This window comes from Oryctolagus cuniculus, chromosome 7 (genome assembly GCF_051225735.1).
Source record: "Oryctolagus cuniculus isolate XC-2025 breed Fujian yellow rabbit chromosome 7, ASM5122573v1, whole genome shotgun sequence".
NCBI lineage: Eukaryota > Metazoa > Chordata > Mammalia > Lagomorpha > Leporidae > Oryctolagus > Oryctolagus cuniculus.
This window is the reverse complement of record NC_142873.1, coordinates 59,479,982-59,500,741: the sequence shown is the minus strand read 5'-3', so window position 1 is coordinate 59,500,741 and position 20,760 is coordinate 59,479,982. Positions and strand designations below refer to the sequence as shown.

The 20,760-nt window shown below is 47.6% G+C and overlaps 2 protein-coding genes across 2 annotated transcripts; one reads left to right on the top strand and one right to left on the bottom strand.

Moving 5' to 3' along the window:
* Nucleotides 1-263: 263 nt before the first annotated feature.
* Nucleotides 264-8,870, bottom strand: WDR77 (WD repeat domain 77). The gene is made up of 10 exons (XM_002715777.6): nt 8,508-8,870; nt 8,072-8,257; nt 7,051-7,192; nt 6,748-6,797; nt 3,798-3,868; nt 3,614-3,668; nt 3,098-3,169; nt 2,422-2,530; nt 1,874-1,942; nt 264-1,321 (listed from the first exon to the last, which is right to left on the bottom strand). Exons 1-10 carry the CDS (start codon nt 8,620-8,622, stop codon nt 1,162-1,164), a joined length of 1,029 nt encoding a protein of 342 aa, XP_002715823.3. The 5' UTR covers nt 8,623-8,870; the 3' UTR covers nt 264-1,161.
* A 74-nt stretch (nt 8,871-8,944) lies between these two features.
* On the top strand, nt 8,945-20,760 carry ATP5PB (ATP synthase peripheral stalk-membrane subunit b). Its single transcript, XM_002715776.6, has 7 exons — nt 8,945-9,037; nt 9,272-9,308; nt 13,640-13,785; nt 14,639-14,802; nt 15,169-15,294; nt 18,552-18,731; nt 20,373-20,760. Exons 1-7 carry the CDS (start codon nt 8,998-9,000, stop codon nt 20,448-20,450), a joined length of 771 nt encoding a protein of 256 aa, XP_002715822.1. The 5' UTR covers nt 8,945-8,997; the 3' UTR covers nt 20,451-20,760.

Genomic DNA, 20,760 nt, shown 5'->3' with positions numbered 1-20,760 from the left:
GAGCTGGGACGATCGTGTCCAAATTCCTCCAAACCGCCCCAGTTTCATAATAATTTTACCTAAACTCCAAAGTACGTAATAGACTGTATTTAGTTTTAACACAATCAGTAACTGATCCGCTCCGCCAACCCAAGGAACAAATAAATGTTCACCTATGTTCCAGCTAGCCACTCTGGGACGTGAGCGAGCACACAGAAGGCAATGGGCTACACAATGCACCCTGGTGACGGGCCCAAGTGAAGTACCACACATACCGCAGAACACACAGGCCAACAATGCCTCTTTATTCCATCAACAATCATTTTTAATTCTCTGATGCTGGAATTAAAAACCTCCGGAGTCCACAGACACAGCATGCAGACTTCCTCTATCCAGGGAAAGGGGCCAGGGGCAGGAGAGGTCAGGTGCCAGGCTGCTTTCGGGTGGGAGAAGGAGCCGAGATTTCTCTGTAACAGTCTATGTCAGTTTGCTAATGTAACTGAAATGTCTTTAAGCCTCCATCATCTCCAAACTTTTCTTTATGGAGTCTGACAGAACACTCATCCCTCATACACACATCATTCGGGAGCGGGATGGGGGCGTGAAGGAGAAGCTATGGGCTTTACACACGCTCCAGGCTGGGTTGTCAGCCAGAAAGTTGGTTTCTGACTCAGTTTAATGGCAAGGAGTTTATGTACAACTGTGGCGTGTCCTGCCTCTTCCTCAAAGTAGCTAGGCTGGAGTTTGGGGAACAGAAGAGCTCAGAATGTTGCTCTCGTCCCTGAGGGGCATCGAGAGCTGCTTCCAAGAACCCAGGGGTGCCCCCATCCCAAACCCCATCCAGACATGGGCAATTCCTGAGACAGCTACACGGGAAGCAGTGGACATCTGCGGGAGGGGAGGCTGGGGGCGGTGCTTGGGGAAGGTGTGGGATGGATTTCTTTTTGACTCCTCCCACCACCAACAACTAGAGATCGCACACACACCTACACACTGACATTCCCGTGTTCCAAGCCTTTCCTCTCTGTGACTACAGGCTCCCAGAATCCGGCCTCCCTCAGGCGGAGACAGGGCGGATTAACTGCACAGATCTAGGGTGTCGCCCCTCTGTAAAAGGCTCTGGTTGTCTCACACTGAGGGGCGGGGCACGGGAGCAGATCTGCTTGCCATTTGAAATCCAACCTACTCGGCTACACTCTCAGGTCCCGGGGCTGGGAGAGGCTCTGTGGGCACAGCATGGTGGATGACTTGATGGTCCCAGCCCACCGTGGTAAGGAGGGAGTGATTGAGCGGGGACCAAGTAGCATCTCTCACAAAGTCTCTGTGGGCCCGGCTCCTAAACCTACAAGAGAGAAACAAAAACAGTCTGAGCATGGCAGAGACAAGAAAATGTGCACCCGGGGAAGACAGAGACCCAAAGATGCAGAGCACATTGTCTGTGTGGCTTTATCACCAGGACAGCAGTGTAACTATCCACGGTGTGTGCCGTCAGCCATGCCACCCAGTCCTCCATTCTCATAATGAAGAGTGGCAGACAGAGTGAGGCAGGGACACGAGTCAGGCTCAGACAGCAAGCCACAGCAAAGACGGAGCCCTAACTCAGATCTTGGCTCTGGTGCCTTTTACCCTACCGCAGGCTGCACTGCACAGACCTGGCTCTTTACGGCAAAAGGCTAGATTGTCTCCTGGTGGGAGAGGGCTGAAGGTTAGACTTGGAAATCCCACCCACCACCCACACTCCTCCTCCCCCAGCGACACAGCCGACTGTCAACACTCTGCCTGCTTCCTTCAGCCCATCCCTCCAGAGGCTATGCCCGCCTCTGAGGAGAAAGACGCCTACCCGCCCACTGCTCCCTGCCCGACTCCGAGTCACGGGAGTCCACGCCACACTTACACCTCGGAAAGGCTGGAGTCCAGCACAGCAAGCGAGCAGTCTTCGCTGAGAGAGGCCAGGAAGGGCGCACTGGGAGAGCAAGCAGAGGGTTGGGAAAGGAGAGCCCGAGGATCCCCACCACCACCCTCCCTGGGCCAGCCCACTAGCTGCGGCTGAGGTCGCAACCCTGCAAGTCCCCGTTACAAGTTCCAGGGAAAGAAGGGGAACATGGAACAAAGTCAGGTTGGCCATTATCCTGGCCACAAACCATCGCATCTGGCCCCTCTCTGTGGCCTCGGCAGCAACCCAGAAACAGAGGCTCTCCCCACACCCAGCCCAGGAGCCCACGGATTAGTCACTTTGGCTGCTAAGCAAAAATGAGGCCCCTTTTCAGCCATTTTCACAGAGCCTATGGAACCCAAGAAAGGTCCACGGGCTTGAGAGATCTCTGAGGCTCTGAGAGCGGGGCCAGAGCACCGTGCGCTCCAAGGGGACGCCCAGTCAGCAGTGCTTCACCCACACCCATTCCCATTCAGGCCCCTCAGGTCCCTGATGACAAAGGACAGTACCTGTGGGGCGAGAACACCAGCCCAGTGACACACTGCGAGTGCACAGCTGAACTGAGCGCACAGCCCGCACTCTTGGTGTCCACGAGAGAGACAGTCCCATTCTCATCACCTGCAGAACAAAGGGGACACGGCGCCGAGGTTAAGCACACGGGCTGTGGGGTCAGCCAGATCCAGATCTGAATCCCAGTTTCTCAAGCCCAGACAAGTCGACTGCTCTGAGCATCAGTTTCTTTTGCAAAGTAGGAATAACAACTATGAGGTGGTTGTGAAAACTGCGTGAATGAATGAAGCAGCTGTCATTTTAACCATAAGCTACATCACATTACACCTGGCCTTATTACCAAGACAACTGTACCACTCAACACACAATGGGATAGAATTCCCAACACAACAAAGCACTTGCTTTGTGGCTCACTAACCACTAGGCATGCCCAGAATACGGGAGCCAGAACAAACAGGAATCAATTCACTGCGGAAAAAAAACCATTATGCTCGCCAAAGCTAAATCGCAAGTACTTTTGAGTCATGCCCCTTCCTGACCCCTCCATTACTGCAATCCATCAAGTGCTCAAGTTGCTGTGCGATGGAGCAGCAAGAGCCGGTGCAGCACCCAGTGAGCTTCCTCTCCCACCCGCCCGTGCCCAGAGCCAACACGCAGTCTGACACGCTGCCTTACCAAAGACAAAGACTTCACTTTGCTGAGGATGCCAAGCCAGTGAAGTAGCAAGGTAGCCAGAGGCATTGCAGCCTGCAAAGGAAAGAGGATCCAGAACAAAACTCAGAACCCACAGGAAGCACTTTCTCAAAAGAAGTCACTCGAACTCCAAGGAGCACCTTTACTTCGTTTCCCACACCCTGCTAAGGCAGCAGGTCCTCAGTCCTGCACCTCATAAACTACCTTAATCCATCAGCCTCCTGCGCTTTCCAGACGTAAGCCAAATTTCAAGCAAAAAGCATGAAGATACCAATTCCGGCCCTCTGCCCACTCATCTGACCAAGCAAATCACCCCCCAGGAACCAGCCCCTTTCCCTCCTTCTTTGTACTCATTGCATAGAGTGGGGTTAGCAGAGCCCCAGCTGAAAAAAATTATGTCACTTATGTCATATACAGCAGTATTCCTTTTACTCTAGTCAGAGAACGTCTCTTCCAGGTAAGCTCCTAGGGCCTCCCCACCAAGGCTCTCAGACTCACCCATCTGTGATGCCGGCTTGGGACAGCGGGTATCCCACAGTAAAATTCTATTGTCCTAAAAGAAAGAGGAGCATTCAAATGGTCTCACAAGCCAAAGGACCAACTGCTGGCCAGTTCTCCACACCACAGACTCTGGCCTACAGAGGGCTGGTGTGTGGTTAGGAGAGCAGAGGCAGTATCTCACCTCACTGCACGAAAGAAACACGGAGTCCTTATGGGGAGAGGCAGCAACACAGGTGACCTGCCCAGCGTGAGCTGTGAAGGAGAGAGAAAACGAAACATGACAGAGGCAACTGAGGGCTCTACAAGGCAAGCCAGATACAATCAAGGGGCAAGAGGGAATCTGAAGACACAGGCCTGTTGTCATTTAGCAAATTCTGTGAGAGAAAAGGACTAGACAAAACCTAAGAAGAAAGGTTAAAGTGCCGGAGCTGGCCCTGTGGCACAGCGGGTTAACGCCCTGGCCTGAAGCGCTGGCATCCCATATGGGTGCCGTTTCGTGTCCTGGCTACTCCACTTCCGATCTGGCTCTCTGCTGTGGCCTAGGAAACCAGAAGAAGAGACAGCCCAAGTCACTGGGCCCCTGCATCCGCATAGGAGACCCAGAAGAGGCTCCTGGCTCCTGGCTTAGGGTCGGCGCAGCTCGGGCCATTGCAGCCATTTGGGGAGTGAACCAACAGATGGAAGACCTCTCTCTCTCTGCATAACTCTGACTTTCAAATAAATAAACAAATCTTTTTTTTTTTTAAAGGCTAAAGTGTTATGATGAAGGAGAAATGAGGGGCTTAGTAAGCACAGTGAACTCAGGTAAGGTATCCTGGATACAGGAGCCAAGTTCAGAATAGCAGTTTTCATAACTGGAGCTCCTGTATCTTCAAGTAAAACACACAATTTTTGAGGAAGTTCGGGTTGCGGATACTTAGGAAAATCAATTTCTCCAAAGTTCTCTTGCCTAAAATTCAACTGCCCCTACTTTCAATCATGTGTCTCCTACCTTACAGAAGGAACGCATGGCTCTTACTCATCCCAAACCTTTTCATGGGGTGTATAATTCAAAGGTTTCAAACTAAAGAACAAAAGGGGCTTTTTCCTAAGAGCCAGGGAGCTACAGAGCAGGAACACTGACAAAATTTAGTGAAGGGGACTTATCTTGTTTCAGTCACATCAAGCACTCCAGTATGGCTCTGCGCCTTACCTGCACCTAACAAAAACAACTGAAAGATCTGATAGGTGTTGTAGGAAGACACTTCTAACAAGTTTGCCAGAATTTAGCAATGAATTCAACTTTTTCTGATAAAAAGTTAAGTCTAATTTATGAAACTGGCTTAACAATGCATACTGGATTTTTGCCTGAAAGGCTATTTGAGAAGACATTTTGTACAAATCAAATAGGCTTAATCTGCAAATCAAAAATGCTAACAAATAAATACTTGAAAAGTATATAAGTATTTGATAAATGATGTTAGAAACTATCTCTTTTGCAGCTTAAAATCTTTTAGCTAGCATTAAAAACATATGAGGGAGTACAGTTTTCAAAACACTCTACGGGTAAACATTTTTGATGATCACTGCTAAGTGTTCATCAGAGGCTGTGGAAACCACTTCTCTAGAGTCCTTCAGTTAGACTTGCCATGACAGTTTGAGTAGCTCCGCTCTGACACAGAAGGGTGGAAGTAAACTGCCTTCCACAGTTCTTTCCCAGCCCTGGAATGAATGGATGATAAGCTAGAAAAGGACTTTATTGCTCCCTGGAAAAAAGCGAAGCTCTGAGATAAGCACCGTGGAGATATACAAAAGATGAAGAAAGGAAACATGGTTCCTCTGCTCTCAAAGGCTTTGGACATCCGTGTCAGGACTGAGACACGAATGAAGGAAATGCTGAAAAAACAGCTAGCATCATCCAGGAAAGCACATCACATGTCTAAGAAATCAAAGGCAAGTGTAGTAGACTGGGGGCACTGGCGTTTCAACACTATTTGCCCTTTATGTGGAAGCCCGGGAGATGTGCGAGTCGGTGATTTCTGCTCTGGCCTATAGGTGGATCATGTGAGGGAAAGGGACCCAGCCACAGACTCCCACAGGGATCACCCAGCATCTACAGCCTGGAGTCGCACTTTATGTTCTAGACATTATCTTCATGAGGAATGGCTCCCAACGGCTCATGTTGCTAATGAAGGCAAAAAGGAAAAACATAGGGAAAAAAAAAAAAAAAAGATGGTTCTGACCAGGAAAATAAACATTTTATGGAGGGGAATATTCAAAAGTTCAAGATTCACAATTCTCAGGGCTTTCCCTCAAGAATGTCAAGCATCTACTGTGACTGGCTTAGGCCAGGACTATATGCTTGCAAGGAGAGTGACAGTAAAAAGGGCTTGCAAGCCATGACATAAAAACGGTATTCTGATCTACAGACAGGAACCAATGAACGACCAAAAGAGCCGAAGGTTCCAGGTGTGAGACAGGACTTCTGTCTGTGTGCGGAAGGGCCTGAAAACGACTGGGCGCAGGAGAAATGCACAGCGAGGGGATGGACCAAATGGAAGAAGACTCACAAGACCCTGGGGACCAACAGCAGAGGGACAGCAGAAGTGGAAGAGGACTGAGTCTGAACTCTCTGTGGCTGAGAAGGAGGTAAGAGCACCAACAGAAACAGGGAAAATGAGAGGCCGGTGTTGTGGCGTAGCAGGTTAAACCGCCAACTGTGACACTGGCATCTGTGAGTGCTGGCTGAGTCTCTGCCGCTCTACTTTTGATCCAGCTCCCTGCTAATGTGGCCAGAAAAGCAGCAGAAGATGGCCCAAGTTCTCAGGCCCCTGCCATCCTTGTGGGACACCAGGGTGGTGTTCCTGGCTCCTAGCCCAGCCCTGGCCGTTACAGGCATTGGGGGAATAAACCAGCAAATGTCTCTCTCTCTCTTTGTAACTCAGCTTTTCAAATAAAATAAATATAACTTAAAAACCAAACAGAAATAAGGAAAATGGAGGTAGATATTAGAGCCTATAATTTTAGAAGAAAACTAGCAGGCAGGCAGAACACGGAACTGCTTCTCCAACACCCAAGCCAAGTGCAAATAACCCACAGGGGAAATAAAAACAAAACAGCTAAGGCCAGGAGGAGAAAGAAGGAATACTCACCTCGGTATGAATTCAGCACCACCTGCTGAGCAAGGTCCCAGACTTTGATGCTGAGAAGCAAAAGGAAACAGACACTTAAGCTTGATCTCTCCTACCAACATCAAAAGGCTCAAACAAGAACTTCCTTTCCGCAACATGTCTCACGTCTTTGCTTCCTGGACTCTTCCTATGGTCCATTTGCAATGGACTGCAAAAAGCATGCTAGTATCAGTCAACAGCTTCTTACACCCTGAGCAGGTTAAAAGGACAGCGAGGACATGCAAAAGAGGCCCAGAGGCAGGAGCAGCGAGAACAGGCACCCACCAGAAGTCTTTGCCACCACTGACAGCCTGTGTGCCGGAGCTCAGGACACTGATGGTAGACACGATGTCATCATGCTCGTACTTGCAGAACTTGCTGACTATAAGTGTCTCATTCTCATCCAGCTCCCACAGTTCAACCGCACCTGGCGGAGGTGGTTGGGGTAGGGGTCAGGGGTGAGAGAAGCATAAGCTTGAATTATATCAAGACAGAAATTCACTTCTAAGACTCAAGTAGTCATCGTCACTAAACGAACGTTGCTTTTTTCATAAAAGCAAAAGCCACATCATCAGAGGGTTTAGCCGACTTCCCAGGCTTGTCTTTCTGCTGCATTACTGTCTTCCTAGTAGCAACCCAGACAACTACAAGAGGGAAGCACCTCAAAAAAGACAGGAAAAGGCAAAAGTCTCTAAAACCCATGTTTCCACTTCCAGTGAGCGAACAGGGCACAAGGATGAAGACCCCCTAATTGTCAAAGCAGCACACAGTCCAGTGATGTTAACTCTTCCCAACTATTTGGACACTCATAAGTATCTGCTGCACTTGACTGTGTGTTTTGCACTTGGTGTGAACGCTCAGCTGTCAGAAGATCAATCTTTGACATGCCCCTTTTAAACCACCATGCAATGCAGTTTTTTTTAGTTTCAAATTCCGATTTTTTTCAGTTTCAAAGTCTCCACTGCTGAGTCTGACATTCAAGAAGAAAATGGGAAGCCTCAGCATCAACTTTAAAATCAAGATCATCCTAGGTAGGTCTAGGTTGAGGTTTCTAGTGCGTGGTTAGGAGGGAAGGGAAATGGTTCCAATCCAGTTCTTAACTTTGTTGTGGCTTTTCCTAGGATATCCCACCATGCAATTTAGAATCTTGGAAAAGCTATTTCCCACCTACACAGCCTTTTGCATTCAGGACCTACACTCTCGGGCTCCTCCACGCACTGGTTTGGAACATCAGACACTCAGCCCAGCCAACCCGAACCCCAGCGCTCCATGCCACACGAGGAGATGAAGGGAGGAAGTGACTCACCTGAATCAGAAGCCACGAGGATCCCTCTGTCCCCCACCCACGTGAGGTCTGCCACTCCGGCCTCTGTCTGGACGCCAGCGGAACAGAAGCCCTCGTTGGGGGCCGCACGAGGGTCCTTGAAAAGCCAGAGGGAGCCGGCCCAGCAGCGGCCACTCAGGCTGGAGGCCCCGAGGAGCAGCGCCCCATCTAGGGGAGGGACAAGCTGTCAGCGCGCGAGGCGTGGACCGGCCGGTCTCCATGGCGACCACACCGAACAACACGTGGGCCAAGTCAGGATCTGGGCTCGGGAACGCGGCGCAGTGCTGGGGACAGCTCGGCGACGCAAGGCAAGAGGTCTGGCCGGCTCGCGGGGCCAGGGTGGGCGGGGAGGGGCATCCCGGGGGAGGAGCGGCCCGGGCAGGGCTGAGGGAGTTCCCAGGCCCCGATCTCGGCTCACCAGACCGGTACCGCGCAGCCTCCAACTGCCGTTCCATGCAGGCGGGCGCATTAGGGGGAAGGTTCCACTCGCGGGCCGCCGGGGGCACTGGAGGAGGCGGAGTTTCCTTCCGCATCTCCACGGTTCCAGCTTCAATCCTACCCCCGAACTGGACGCCGGACGCGGATTCAGCTCCAGCGGCAACCCCACGTGGTGCACCTCTGGGCCTCCGCCCCGTTCTGGGGGGCTCCAATAACTCCACTTCTCGCGATAATTTGTTTCAACGCTCCCATCCCGTTTTCCGGCGGCCGCCCTCCGGCAACAGGTTTTCAGCCCTCCCCTCCCAACCCACTGCGCCTCTTCTCGCGAGAAAACCAAAAAAAATCTCCAGACGAAAGCGGGGGAGGGAGGGAGCACGTTCTCTTCTCGCGAGACTTGTGGGCGGCCATCTTGCTCCCACCCCTGACAGTCTCCGGCCGGGGTCACAGGGACGCCTGGACTTTCGCTGACCATGCTGTCCCGAGTGGTGCTTTCTGCCGCCGCCGCAGCGGGTAAGGGGTATAGACTCTGGTCTGGCCTACCGGGGATACTGTAAAGAAAGAGAGTCTAGGGTCATAGGGTTGAGAAGGCACAGAAAGGCGCGTTGGGCCTGGGTGGACCGTGATGAGCGCCGCTTGGGAGGGCAAAAACGGCGCAAGATCTTAGTGGTCGGGCACCGCGGGGGCTGGGAAAGGCAGCGCAGGCTTCACCTGGGCTTGGCTGACCTGCGCCTTGTGTCTCCGCAGCCCCCGGTCTGAAGAACGCAGGCCTCCTGGGCCCGGGGTAAGTGTGAGAAGCATTCTCTGTGCCCTTGTTTTCTCTCGTTTTCATTTCTCTGTGGCTCCCCCGTAGCATTAGGCCAGAAATTTCCTTTCTTGAACACTGGTTCTTGTAATTGCCTGGAATGTTGTCCTAAGAGGATAAATAACCTGCGCTAGGCCCCGCCCCTCTCCCGTGTGACCTTCAACCTGACACAGCTGCTAAAGCCTGAATCGAAATTACAAGATTACATACCCACGAGCAGAGTTTACTACGTGAAACAGTGCAGCGTGTTGACTTCCAGCGTCTTCCCGCTTCTTGCCTTTTCCTGCCAGATCATGTCAGAGAAATCATACGTTGAGTCCGTAAACATTTAACTTGCCTAAGGCACAACGAGTTTGTAAGGCTGGGCGCCTGCTTGATGGAGCTCCCACACAGTCTGGGGTGTTCGCAGCTGTAGAGTAGTGGTCTAGAGTGGGGGCCGCGTAGAACCTGGCTCCTCTGCTTCTTGTGTGGCCTCAGTCTTCCTCTCCCAAACGGGGATGATAGTACAGCTTAGAAGACTCTTCAGTCCTGTGAAACGCTAAAGATACTGCTTGATACATAGTGTATGCTTAAGAAATATTAGCAGCTGTCACTGTTAAAAAAATTATTTCATAAGACATGTCAGTTTCCTTTACGGTTTCTGTGTATTTCCAGACTTAACCCTAAGGCTTGCAGAATTTATCCCATAACTTGAGTACTGGTATTCATTGAGTCAGATTCACAATAAAGTAGAGCTCTAGTTGACTGCATCCAACTTGCCAGAGAAGCCATCCATACAGACATGTAAACAAATAATTATAATTCAGGTAATACACAGTTAACCACATGTACAACTTACAAGGAGCATTTTTTTCTTTCCCACTCCGTCATCCAGATGAGTAAGTCTCCTCCTCCAGATTACATCTGGACCCTGAGCACTTCTTTCACTACCAGTAGTCTCTTAACTAGTGCCCTTGCATCTTGAGTCTTGCCACGTTATAGCCCATTCTCACAAGTAGCCACAGGGATTATGTCTGTTTTACACCCAGCATCTCCCAGTATGCCCCCCTCCCTCTTGAAATAAAATTCAAATTTAATGTAACCCAGAATACCCAGTATGAATTGATCCATCCTACCTGTTATTTCCGACTCCTTCTATTCTGTTTAGCTCATTCTCCACCATACTGGCCTTGTTCCTCTGAAACTCCAAGCTCTTTCTTACCCCAGGCCCTTTCTGCTGGCTTGTCTGCTTTCCCAGGACTTAACCAAAAAAGCCCTACCCTGCTTCAGTACTCCCTGTCCCCTTACTGTGCTCTGGTGTTTTGTTTTTTTTTTTTCTTTTTTTAAGATTTATTTGAGCCGGCGCCGTGGCTCGATAGGCTAATCTTCCACCTAGCAGCGCCGGCACACCGGGTTCTAGTCCTGGTTGGGGTGCCGGATTCTGTCCCGGTTGCCCCTCTTCCAGGCCAGCTCTCTGCTGTGGCCAGGGAGTGCAGTGGAGGATGGCCCAAGTGCCTGGGCCCTGCACCCCATGGGAGACCAGGAGAAGCACCTGGCTCCTCCTGGCTTCGGATCAGCGCGGTGTGCCGGCCGCAGCGTGCCAGCCACGGCAGCCGTTGGAGGGTGAACCAACGGCAAAAGGAAGACCTTTCTCTCTGTCTCTCTCTCTCACTATCCACTCTGCCTGTCAAAAAAAAAGATTTATTTGAAAGTCATAGTTACACAGAGGGGAGTCAGAAAGGGAGAGTTCTTCTATCCGCTGGCTGACTCCCCAAATGGCTGGAGCTGTACCAATTCGGAGCCAGGAGCTTCTTCTGAGTCTCCCACACAGGTTCAGGGGCCCAAGGACTTGGGCCATCTTCTACTGCTTTCCCAGGCCATAGCAGAGAGCTGGATTGGAAGTGGAGCAGCTGGGTCTCGAACCAGCACCCATATGGGATGCCAGTACTGCAGGCAGCGGCTTTATCCTCTACGCCACAGTGCTGGCCCCCATCCGTGCTCTGTTTTTCTTCATACCACTTTTATCTACTTGAAATTGTGTGAATGTGCACACTGACACTTGCCACACCGCTCTCTGCAGTGTTAAGGGCTGACATTTTGTTCACTGCTGTGTTCCCAGTGTCTGGTATGGGTAGAAAATCAGTAAATGGTTGTTTAAATCAATGAATGTTAGCCCAAGACTGGGGGAGCCTTTGTAAAGATTGTGCTTGAGGTTTTCTGAAGACAGGTTGGGTGTAGCAGACGTTGGTACAAGGAACCTGTCAGGCAGAAGGAGCAGCATAAGGCAAGCCTTGGTTTTTTGGGAGTTGTGAGCAGTTCCGCATGGCTAGTGTGTAGGGAAATGAGTGAAGATAAGGCTTATAAAATTTCACACGTTCTGAATCACGTGTGCTACATTAGTTTTCTGTTCAGAAGACCCTATTCAAGTCACGTTTACATTTTAAAAACAACAGCAGTGATGTGGAGGGTAGGTTTAAGGGTTGTTCGATAAGAAGCATAGAGACGAGGTTTTGGATCCTTGAACTAGTTTAAGCGAGAGATGATGGAGGCTTAAACTAAGACAGCTATTTGGTGAGAGAATTTGTGTGCAGGTTCTCTAGTACCATGATTTAAATCAGTGGTTCTCAACCTGGACAGATTTTGCCTTCCAGGGTACAATTGGCAATGTCTGAAGACTTTTTTATTTTTACCTCTGGATGTATGAATAGGGTCACAGAGGGGCGGGGGAGAAGGCTTATAAAAGCCACAGGGATACAGCTAAACATTCTGTAGTACACAGAACAGCATTCCACAGCAGAGAAATATCCAGTCCAAAATGTCAGCAGTGCTGGTGGGGCAGGTGGTGTTAGGGCGATTGGAGTACCTTGATTCAGGTCCAGCTTCCTGCTAGTGGGCAGCCTAAGAGGCAGTGGGTGATGCCTCAAGTGGTTGGGTCCCTGCCATCCACATGGAGGCCTGGATTGGGTTCCCAGCTTCAGCCTGGCTGAACCCCGGCTGTTGGGGCCTTTAGGGGGTGAACCAGCAGACAGAATATCAATATCTGTTTGTCTCTCTTTCAAATAAAAACAAAATAGTGCTGATGTTGAGAAAATTACTTTAAATGAAGGAATATCAAGCATGAATCTCAAATTTCAAAGCTTGGTGAGGTAGTTAATATCATTGGAGGCAAAAATAATAGAAGATGAGCATTAAGCAAAAACAGTGAAATGTTGTAAACTCGTAAACTGCAAGGGGATAGAAGTAGAGTGAGAAAGTGGGAGGGTAGAAAAGGGGACAGAAGCGTCCTGAGAGCTTGGAGTCCAAGCTTGACAGAAGACAGGAAAGAAACTAGGAGATTTCATTTTATTAGAAGCTTAATGAGACATCAGTATTAGCTTATTAGCTGTGACTGCTAAAAATGGAATCTCAGGCTCCTTTATTCCAAGAAGAGCTTGCTATTGATGCTAATATATTAATTCAAGCCCAGTATTTGCAATAGCAAGTTCTCAATAAATATTTATGGAATGAATGAATTGGCCAGGCCTTATTTAGTATTAAGTGCTTTATACCTCTTTTTACCTTTTTTCTTTTCTTTTTTTTTTTTTTTTTTTTTTTTTTTTTTTTTTTTTTTTTTTGTGGCCAGAACCAGAGAAGGTCTGATGAACCAGCTATGTGTTACCTTCCATAGAAGAGCTAGAACTAACAGAGTGAGATTCCAAGGATCTGTGTGGTAGCTCAGATTAAACATGAACAGAATTAGAACTGCCCTAAATTAAAAAGGACTGTTTCACATAGTAATTAGCATAGTATAAAGGGATATTCAGCAAGGTCAAAGCTTTTGGCATAAAGGAGCTTACAACATAGCAACCATGTAGTAACTGCTTACATAAAACTTTACCATCTGCTAGGCACCACTCTAGGCACTCAATCCTCACAGCAGCCCTGAATTCAGGTAACATCCTTATCCCAGTTAGAGAGATCCGGGATTAGGAGGGCAGAAATTCCTTGCTCAGAGTCAAGAGGCATGTCTAGGATCTTAGCCCAGGGAGTCGGTTGCAAAGTCCATATTCTTAGATATTTCAGTGCTAATAGCGGGCAAAGGGCTTGACTGAGGGATTCCAGGATGGTGTAGAAGGTCACATCCAGCCTTAGGGAGTCTGGTTAAGTCGTTGCCCTTGTTGAGCTAGTTACTGCAGCCTGGCCTTCCTGTTCCTCCTGCGTTCTCTCACCTTTCTGCCAGCTGGTGGGAGACTGCTTCCATTCTCACCCCCATCCATTGTTTCTGCTAGCCGCTTACACGTTGTGCTCTCCTGGAAGATGCTTTCATTTATTTGTCTAATTACTACCTTTAGGATATTGCAGGCAACAAGGATCTTCCACACAGGGAAGCCAAGTCTTGCCCCTGTACCACCTCTCCCTGAATATGGAGGGAAAGTTCGTCTTGGGCTGATCCCTGAGGAATTCTTCCAGTTCCTTTATCCTAAAACTGGTGTCACAGGTGAGCATTTGTCCAGTCTTTGATAGAATGTCTGGATGATAGCACGAAAATCAATTCAGCCCTTTTTAAAAGGAATTGTGAAGGTGATTCAGTATAACAATTAATTTGATTGCCCGGGCTTACTCTAAGTTTGTTGAGATTGTAACTTAATTTTATAGAATCTGCATTTGTTGATAACCAGTTTTTTAAATGCCTGCTCATGTGATTCTAGGTATGCATTGGTGAACTAAGCCCCTGCAATATTTATGTCTTAAATCGTAATTCATGGTTTGTGTCCTTTCAGAACTCATAGCCTGGTTAAAGATAACCATATTTGAAACATTGTTAAATGCTACAGGAGTTGAGAATCTTGATAATTAGTTCTTCCTTTTATATCTGTGGCTTTACAGTCGTTTCTTGCTTATCAGGGTACTGTTCAATAAAAGTAGACAAGGAGTGGCTCAGTTTTATCCTGTCCAGTGTTCCCATTCAGTCTTCTGTTTTGCTAGAGGAGTCACCAGACAGTAACCTGACATCTCTGCAGGCGGCTCCTGGGGAGCTGTTGTACAGCCATGGTTTCTCAGTTTCTTCAGCTCTGAGGAGGGCACTCTTCCCATTTGCGAAAACTGTTGGAGATCATTGGATTGCTCAGCTTATAAAGTACAGAATCAGGACACAGGTTTCCTTGAGTCCAGTTCTGTGTCTCTCAACTCTGCCATATTGTTGCTCAGTCTGGTGTTTGGTCTTTGAATCTGATTATTCTAAATCGTTACTTAATTTTGCCTTCAAACAATCAAATGCAAAAGTATTTTTTCTATCTTTGCCTTTTTAGGCATAGCATACCCATTTATAAAGTAACTCTTTCTTTTTTTAGGACCCTACATGCTTGGAACTGGGCTTATCTTATACTGTCTCTCCAAAGAAATATACGTGATTACCCCAGAGACCTTCTCCACCATATCAGTAGTAGGGTTACTTGTATATGTAATTAAAAAATACGGTGCCTCAATTGGCGAATTTGCAGATAAACTCAATGAGGTAAGAACCATAGACCTTATTTCCCATTAGACTGTAGCAGAAACATCAGGGCCATCTAGTCATGCATGTGTTGGAGGGAGAACATACAGAAATGAATCTGATTATAACAACTATAAGCATTTATCAATGTTTGCTACTAATTTGAGATACACCTTACAATTTTTCCATAGCTTTATTCACTAACAAGACCGTGTAGCTAGTATGGGCAATTCTTTTTAAGGATTTGTGTCTTTTTCCCTATAAGTGGGTGGTCTCTATAAATGTATTCACAGACTACGGATACGGTGTTAAGGAAGCATCATATGAATGTTTTTCTGTTATCGTTGGTGCTCTCACTGACCTTTGTTGCCTGTGTCATAATTGCAGCAAAAAATTGCTCAGCTAGAAGAAGTGAAACAGGCTTCCATCAAACAAATCCAGAATGCAATTGAACAGGAGAAATCACAGCAGGCTCTGGTTCAGAAGCGACACTACCTTTTTGATGTGCAGAGGGTAGGTTTCAGAAGTTTCTAAGAATATGGATATTCATTTATGTACATTAGGGGAAAAATCAGAATTTCTTAGAAGGAATGGTTAAATCAGTTGAGCATACTCTATTTAGAAAAGAGGTGTGGGTAGAGGTTGGGAACTGCTGCTACTGGGACATTTAAGAACTGTCAAGTAGGAAAATAATTGTGGCTATCCTAAAATTAGAAACAGTGGAAATTTTTAAAGAATCCACACAAAAGAAAATTATCATTAAATTATAGCTGATGAGAGAATGGCATGCACTGCTCAGGAAAGACCATAGATGAAATACATACTGTGTAGTTATATAAACTTGTTATAAGAGTACCTTATTTGAATATTTGCTGTAAGAAAAACTGATAACTTACATTCCAAATTTACAAAGCACATTCAGATTGCATTAGCATTTATTACGATGGTCAGAGCATAATGAAATTCTAAAGTACTTAGTTTCCAAAATAATTTGTAAGAACATGTTCAGGCCAGTGCCGCGGCTCAATAAGCTAATCCTCTGCCTGCAGCGCCAGCACACCAGGTTATTGTCCCGGTCGCTCCTCTTCCTGTCCATCTCTCTGCTGTGGCCTGGGAGTGCAGTGGAGGATGGCCCAAGTGTTTGGGCCCTGCACCCACATGGGAGACCAGGAGAAGCACCTGGCTCCTGGCATCAGATCAGCACGGCGCGCTGGCCGCAGCAGCCATTAGGGGGTGAACCAATGGAAAAGGAAGACCTTCCTCTCTGTCTCTCTCACTGTCTAACTCTGCCTGTCCAAAAAAAAAAAAAAAAAAAAAAACATGTTCAAGTGTTTTGGCATTGTTTACTTTGAGCTGGATATTTAAAAGTGAGGTGTTCTTGCATTGAAATTTTCTATTATAATAGCACCTGTTAAATGCTAAGCTAGAGTAAGTATCTGAAATATTGAGAATCTAGACCAGTATTTCTCTATGTGATCACAACACCACATGCATCAAAGTCATCTTCAGTGTAGAGGTTTTTTTGTTTTTACGATTTAAAGATTTATTTATTTGAAAGAGTTAGAGAGGTAGAGACAGAGAGTTCTTCCATCTGCTGGTTCACTCTCCAAATGGCTGCTATGTCCGAAGCTGAGCCAATCCAAAGACAGGATCCAGGAGCTTCTGGGTCTCCCACATGGGCACAGGGACCCAAGGACTTGGGCCATCTTCTGCTGCTTTCCCAGGCTCTAACAGCTGAATTAAAAGAGGAGCAGCTTGGGGCCGGTGCTGTGGCTCACTTGGTTAATCCTCCGCCTTGCAGCACTGGCATCCCATCTGGGCACCAGGTTCTAGTCCCGGATGCTCCTCTTCCAGTCCAGCTCTCTGCTGTGGCCCGGGAAAGCAGTGGAGGATGGCCCAAGTGCTTGGGCCCTGCACCCACATGGGAAACTAGGAGGAAGCACCTGGCTTCGGATCTGTGTAGCTCTGGCCGTAGCGGCGATTTGGGGGATGAACCAACGGAAGGAAGACCTTTTTATCTGTCTGTCTCTCTCTCACTGTCTAACTCTGTCAAATAAATTTTAAAGAGGAGCAGCTGAAACTTTAACCAGTGCCCAAATGGGATGCTGGCACAGTAGGCCAGTGCTTTAACCCACTGTGCACAGTGCCAGACCCCATTGTAGAGTTGCTAACCCATTCTAAGACTTGAGGAATTAGATCCTGTTGGACCTACCCAAGAATCTACAGTCTGGCCGGTGCCACAGCTAAATAGGCTAATCCTCCGCCTTGCGGCACTGGCACACCGGGTTCTAGTCCCGGTCGGGGCGTCGGATTCTGTCCCGGTTGCCCCTCTTCCAGGCCAGCTCTCTGCTGTGGCCTGGGAGTACAGTGGAGGATGGCCCAAGAGTGTTTGGGCCCTGCACCCCATGGGAGACCAGGAGAAGCACCTGGCTCCTCCTGGCTTCAGATCAGCACAGTGCGCCAGCTGCAGCGCACCGGCCGCGGCGGCCATTGGAGGGTGAAATAACAGCCAAAAGGAAGACCATTCTCTCTGTCTCTCTCTCACTGTCCACTCTGCCTGTCAAAAAAAAAAAAAAAAAAAAAAAAGAATCTACAGTCTTAAAGATTTTTAACACCTGAGTATGTGAAAATCTCAGAAAATGTCAGAGCCTCTTTGCATAGTTAGGTTCCAGGTGCAGAATGTTCTCTGCCTTGTACATGGTGTACACACACCACATGAACACATGCACTCATACACACAGATTCTGGTTGTGTGTGTGACCAAATTAGAAGATGTGGCTTTTTCATGAGCACCAGCTGGTAGTGATGTGTTTAGTATTGTTTAATAGATGTTTGTTGTTTTTCCTGTGTGGGAGCTCTTGCCAAAGCAAGGTGCAAGAGGGAGTAGTTAGTATTTTGTTGGGCAGTCAGGAAAGCTCTCTCGTGTGCTATTCAAGAAGACACCTGGAAGAAGTGATGGTGTGAGCTGTGGACTTCTGGGAAATAGTGTTCCAGGCAGGGGGAAGTACATACTGGCAAGGACCCCAAGCTTGGAAGTTTGCTTGATAGGCAGGGCACAGTAAGGAAGCCAGCACAGGTGAAGTGGAGCAGGCAAGGCGGAGGGGAAAAGGAGGCCGCTGGGTAGAGGGCCCTGTACCAGTCTCACAGACTGACTTGTAATGTAAATGAGAGTCATGGAAGGCTTTTAAGGAGGATGGGACTTCACAGTTTAAAGGATCACCCTGACTGACTGGTAAATAGCCTCCAGTTGTGTTTGCGTTGGTTCGAGATACCTGTGTGTTGGCCAAGTAGAGATCTTCGAGAGCATGGGCTTTGTGGCGTGACTGCTTTTTTTCAGACCTTCACAATTTATTAGCCAGGCCAACCAAATCCAAGAGCTTGGAACTCCATCCAGGCCTTCCACATGGATAGCAGGGGCCCAGGCACTTGTGCTGTTTTCCACAGCTTTCTCAGGCAATTAGCAGGGAGCTGGATTGGAAGCAGAGCAGCTGAGAGCTGAACTGGCGCTCCCAGCATGGGATGCTGGCATCACAAGCAGCAGCTTAACCTACTGCACCACAACGCCGGCCCCTGCATGCATTTCTAAAAATAATTTTACCATGTGCTGTTAAAACATTTTACTGTGTATATCGTACCTATTCCAATTAAATGAAAGAACTTGACATGAAATATAAAAAAGTAGTGGTACCTTGTATCTGGCAGAATCCTTGGAGTGGAAATATTCTTTCAAGTATGCACACGACATTCAGCATTTCTTAATTTTGCTCCAGAATAACATTGCTATGGCCTTGGAGTTGACGTACCGGGAACGGCTGCATAGGGTGTACAAGGAGGTGAAGAATCGCCTGGACTATCACATCTCTGTGCAGAATATGATGCAGCGGAAGGAGCAGGAGCACATGATAAACTGGGTGGAGAAGCACGTGGTGCAGAGCATCTCTGCACAGCAGGTCAGTGACGCACTCTCTGGAGGGTACTGGGTCAGACCAGCTGCTGCTGGCGCTGTGCGCTGTGATACGGTGGGAATAGCTGGCGTACGGAGACCCTGGTGGGCTTTTTTGGGTAGTGCTACCCTAGAAGATGCCGCACAGCTGCAGTGATGACTTTGCCCTTTCCTCAAAGTTTGGTTACCAAAGGGTCTCTCACCACATAGGTCAAAAACAGTGGAAAGATGGCAGGCCTCGTTCAAGTTCTGTCATCTGGGGTAACATTAAATTTTTTCAATTTCTCTGTGGAGTTTAATGTGAACCCCTTCCTTTTTTTTTTTTTTTTTTTTTTTGACAGGCAGAGTGGACAGTGAGAGAGAGAGACAGAGAGAAAGGTCTTCCTTTGCCGTTGGTTCACCCTCCAATGGCTACCGCAGCTGGCCCGCTGCGGCCGGCGCACCGCGCTGATCCGAAGGCAGGAGCCAGGTACTTATCCTGGTCTCCCGTGGGGTGCAGGGCCCAAGGACTTGGGCCATCCTCCACTGTACTCCCTGGCCACAGCAGAGAGCTGGCCTGGAAGAGGGGCAACCAGGACAGAATCCGGTGCCTCGACCGGGACTAGAACCCGGTGTGCCGGCGCCGCAGGCGGAGGATTAGCCTAGTGAGCCGCAGCGCCGGCCCCTTCCATTTCCTAGTTCCATGATTTCCATTTCATTCCCTTTTTCTAGCTACTTAATTTATTGTGAATATTTTATCATTTACTTAAAATTTTATTATTTATATTTCATTTATTTATGATTTGATTTCCTCTTTCCCAGATACACTGTACATTTAGGCCTTTCTAGTCATTTTGTTTTCTAATCCTGTGTAGGTTATACAGAAAGTCTGTCAAAGTATGGTGATTTTTTTTTTTTTACAAATTTATCTCTTACATTAAAATAATTTGTGTAAGAAACAGAAAATACAAAAACGTGTGGAGTAGAGACTAAAAATTATTTTCATCCTTTCCTAACATTTCTATATTGCTAATACCTGGGGGGTTCTTTTTAAAGCAACTGTTAGTTATATAAGCAAACATTAGTGGCAGATGTTTGGCTTCACATTCTATATAGTTTTTACTCATAGAAGATAAGAGTTGGGGCTTAACTGGTAAAGCCGCTGCCTGCAATGCTGGCATCCCATCTGAATGCCGGTTCAAGTCTCAGCTGCTCCACTTCTGATCCAGTTCCCTGCTTACAGCCTGAGAAAAGTAGCAGAAGGTGGACCAACTGTTTGGACCCCTGCCACCATGTGGGAGACCCGGATGAAGCTCTTAGCTTTGGCCTGGCTGTAGAAATCACTTGTGGAGTAAACTGGGTAGATGGAAGATTCTCTCTCTCCCTCTCGCTCTCCCCCTCTCCCCTCCCCCCCTTGTAGCTCTGACTTTCAGATAGATAAATAAGAGGGAATTTTAACCAAGTCCCAGGATTTGCTTAAAATAAATTGAATCTTCCCTATGTTAAATAATTGTAACTAATTGATTATACTTCTAAACTTTTCTAAGAGTCTTATTAAGCCAGTAATCATGTCGTTCTGGTTTAGTAAAAGACATCTTTTAGAATTACAGCATTTTTACCCTTTACTGTTCTAGAAAGGTCTAACACAATTTCTCTTTCCTTGTCGCAGGAAAAGGAGACAATTGCCAAGTGCATCGCAGATCTAAAGCTGCTGGCAAAGAAGGCGCAGGCACAGCCAGTTATGTAGTGCACCTGCCCGGTGGAGACTGTTAGAATCAGTTGACTCACCAGATGGAAACTAAATGTGACTGTTGCCCTCTCCTGAAGTTACACTTTATCTTTCCTAAAAGTCAAATTTAGGTTTCATAAAATGAGAGAACTCTTGGCCAGTCATGTTTCTCATCCTTTGTTCTATGTATTTCGAGTTGTTCCATGATCACGTTTAATGAGCAGTTTGCTTTTATTAAAACATGCTGCCTGACTAAAAGATTACTCAGTTACACTTTGAATTTATAATTAATTCTACCATCCTGCAATAAAGTGAAAATTGAAATATT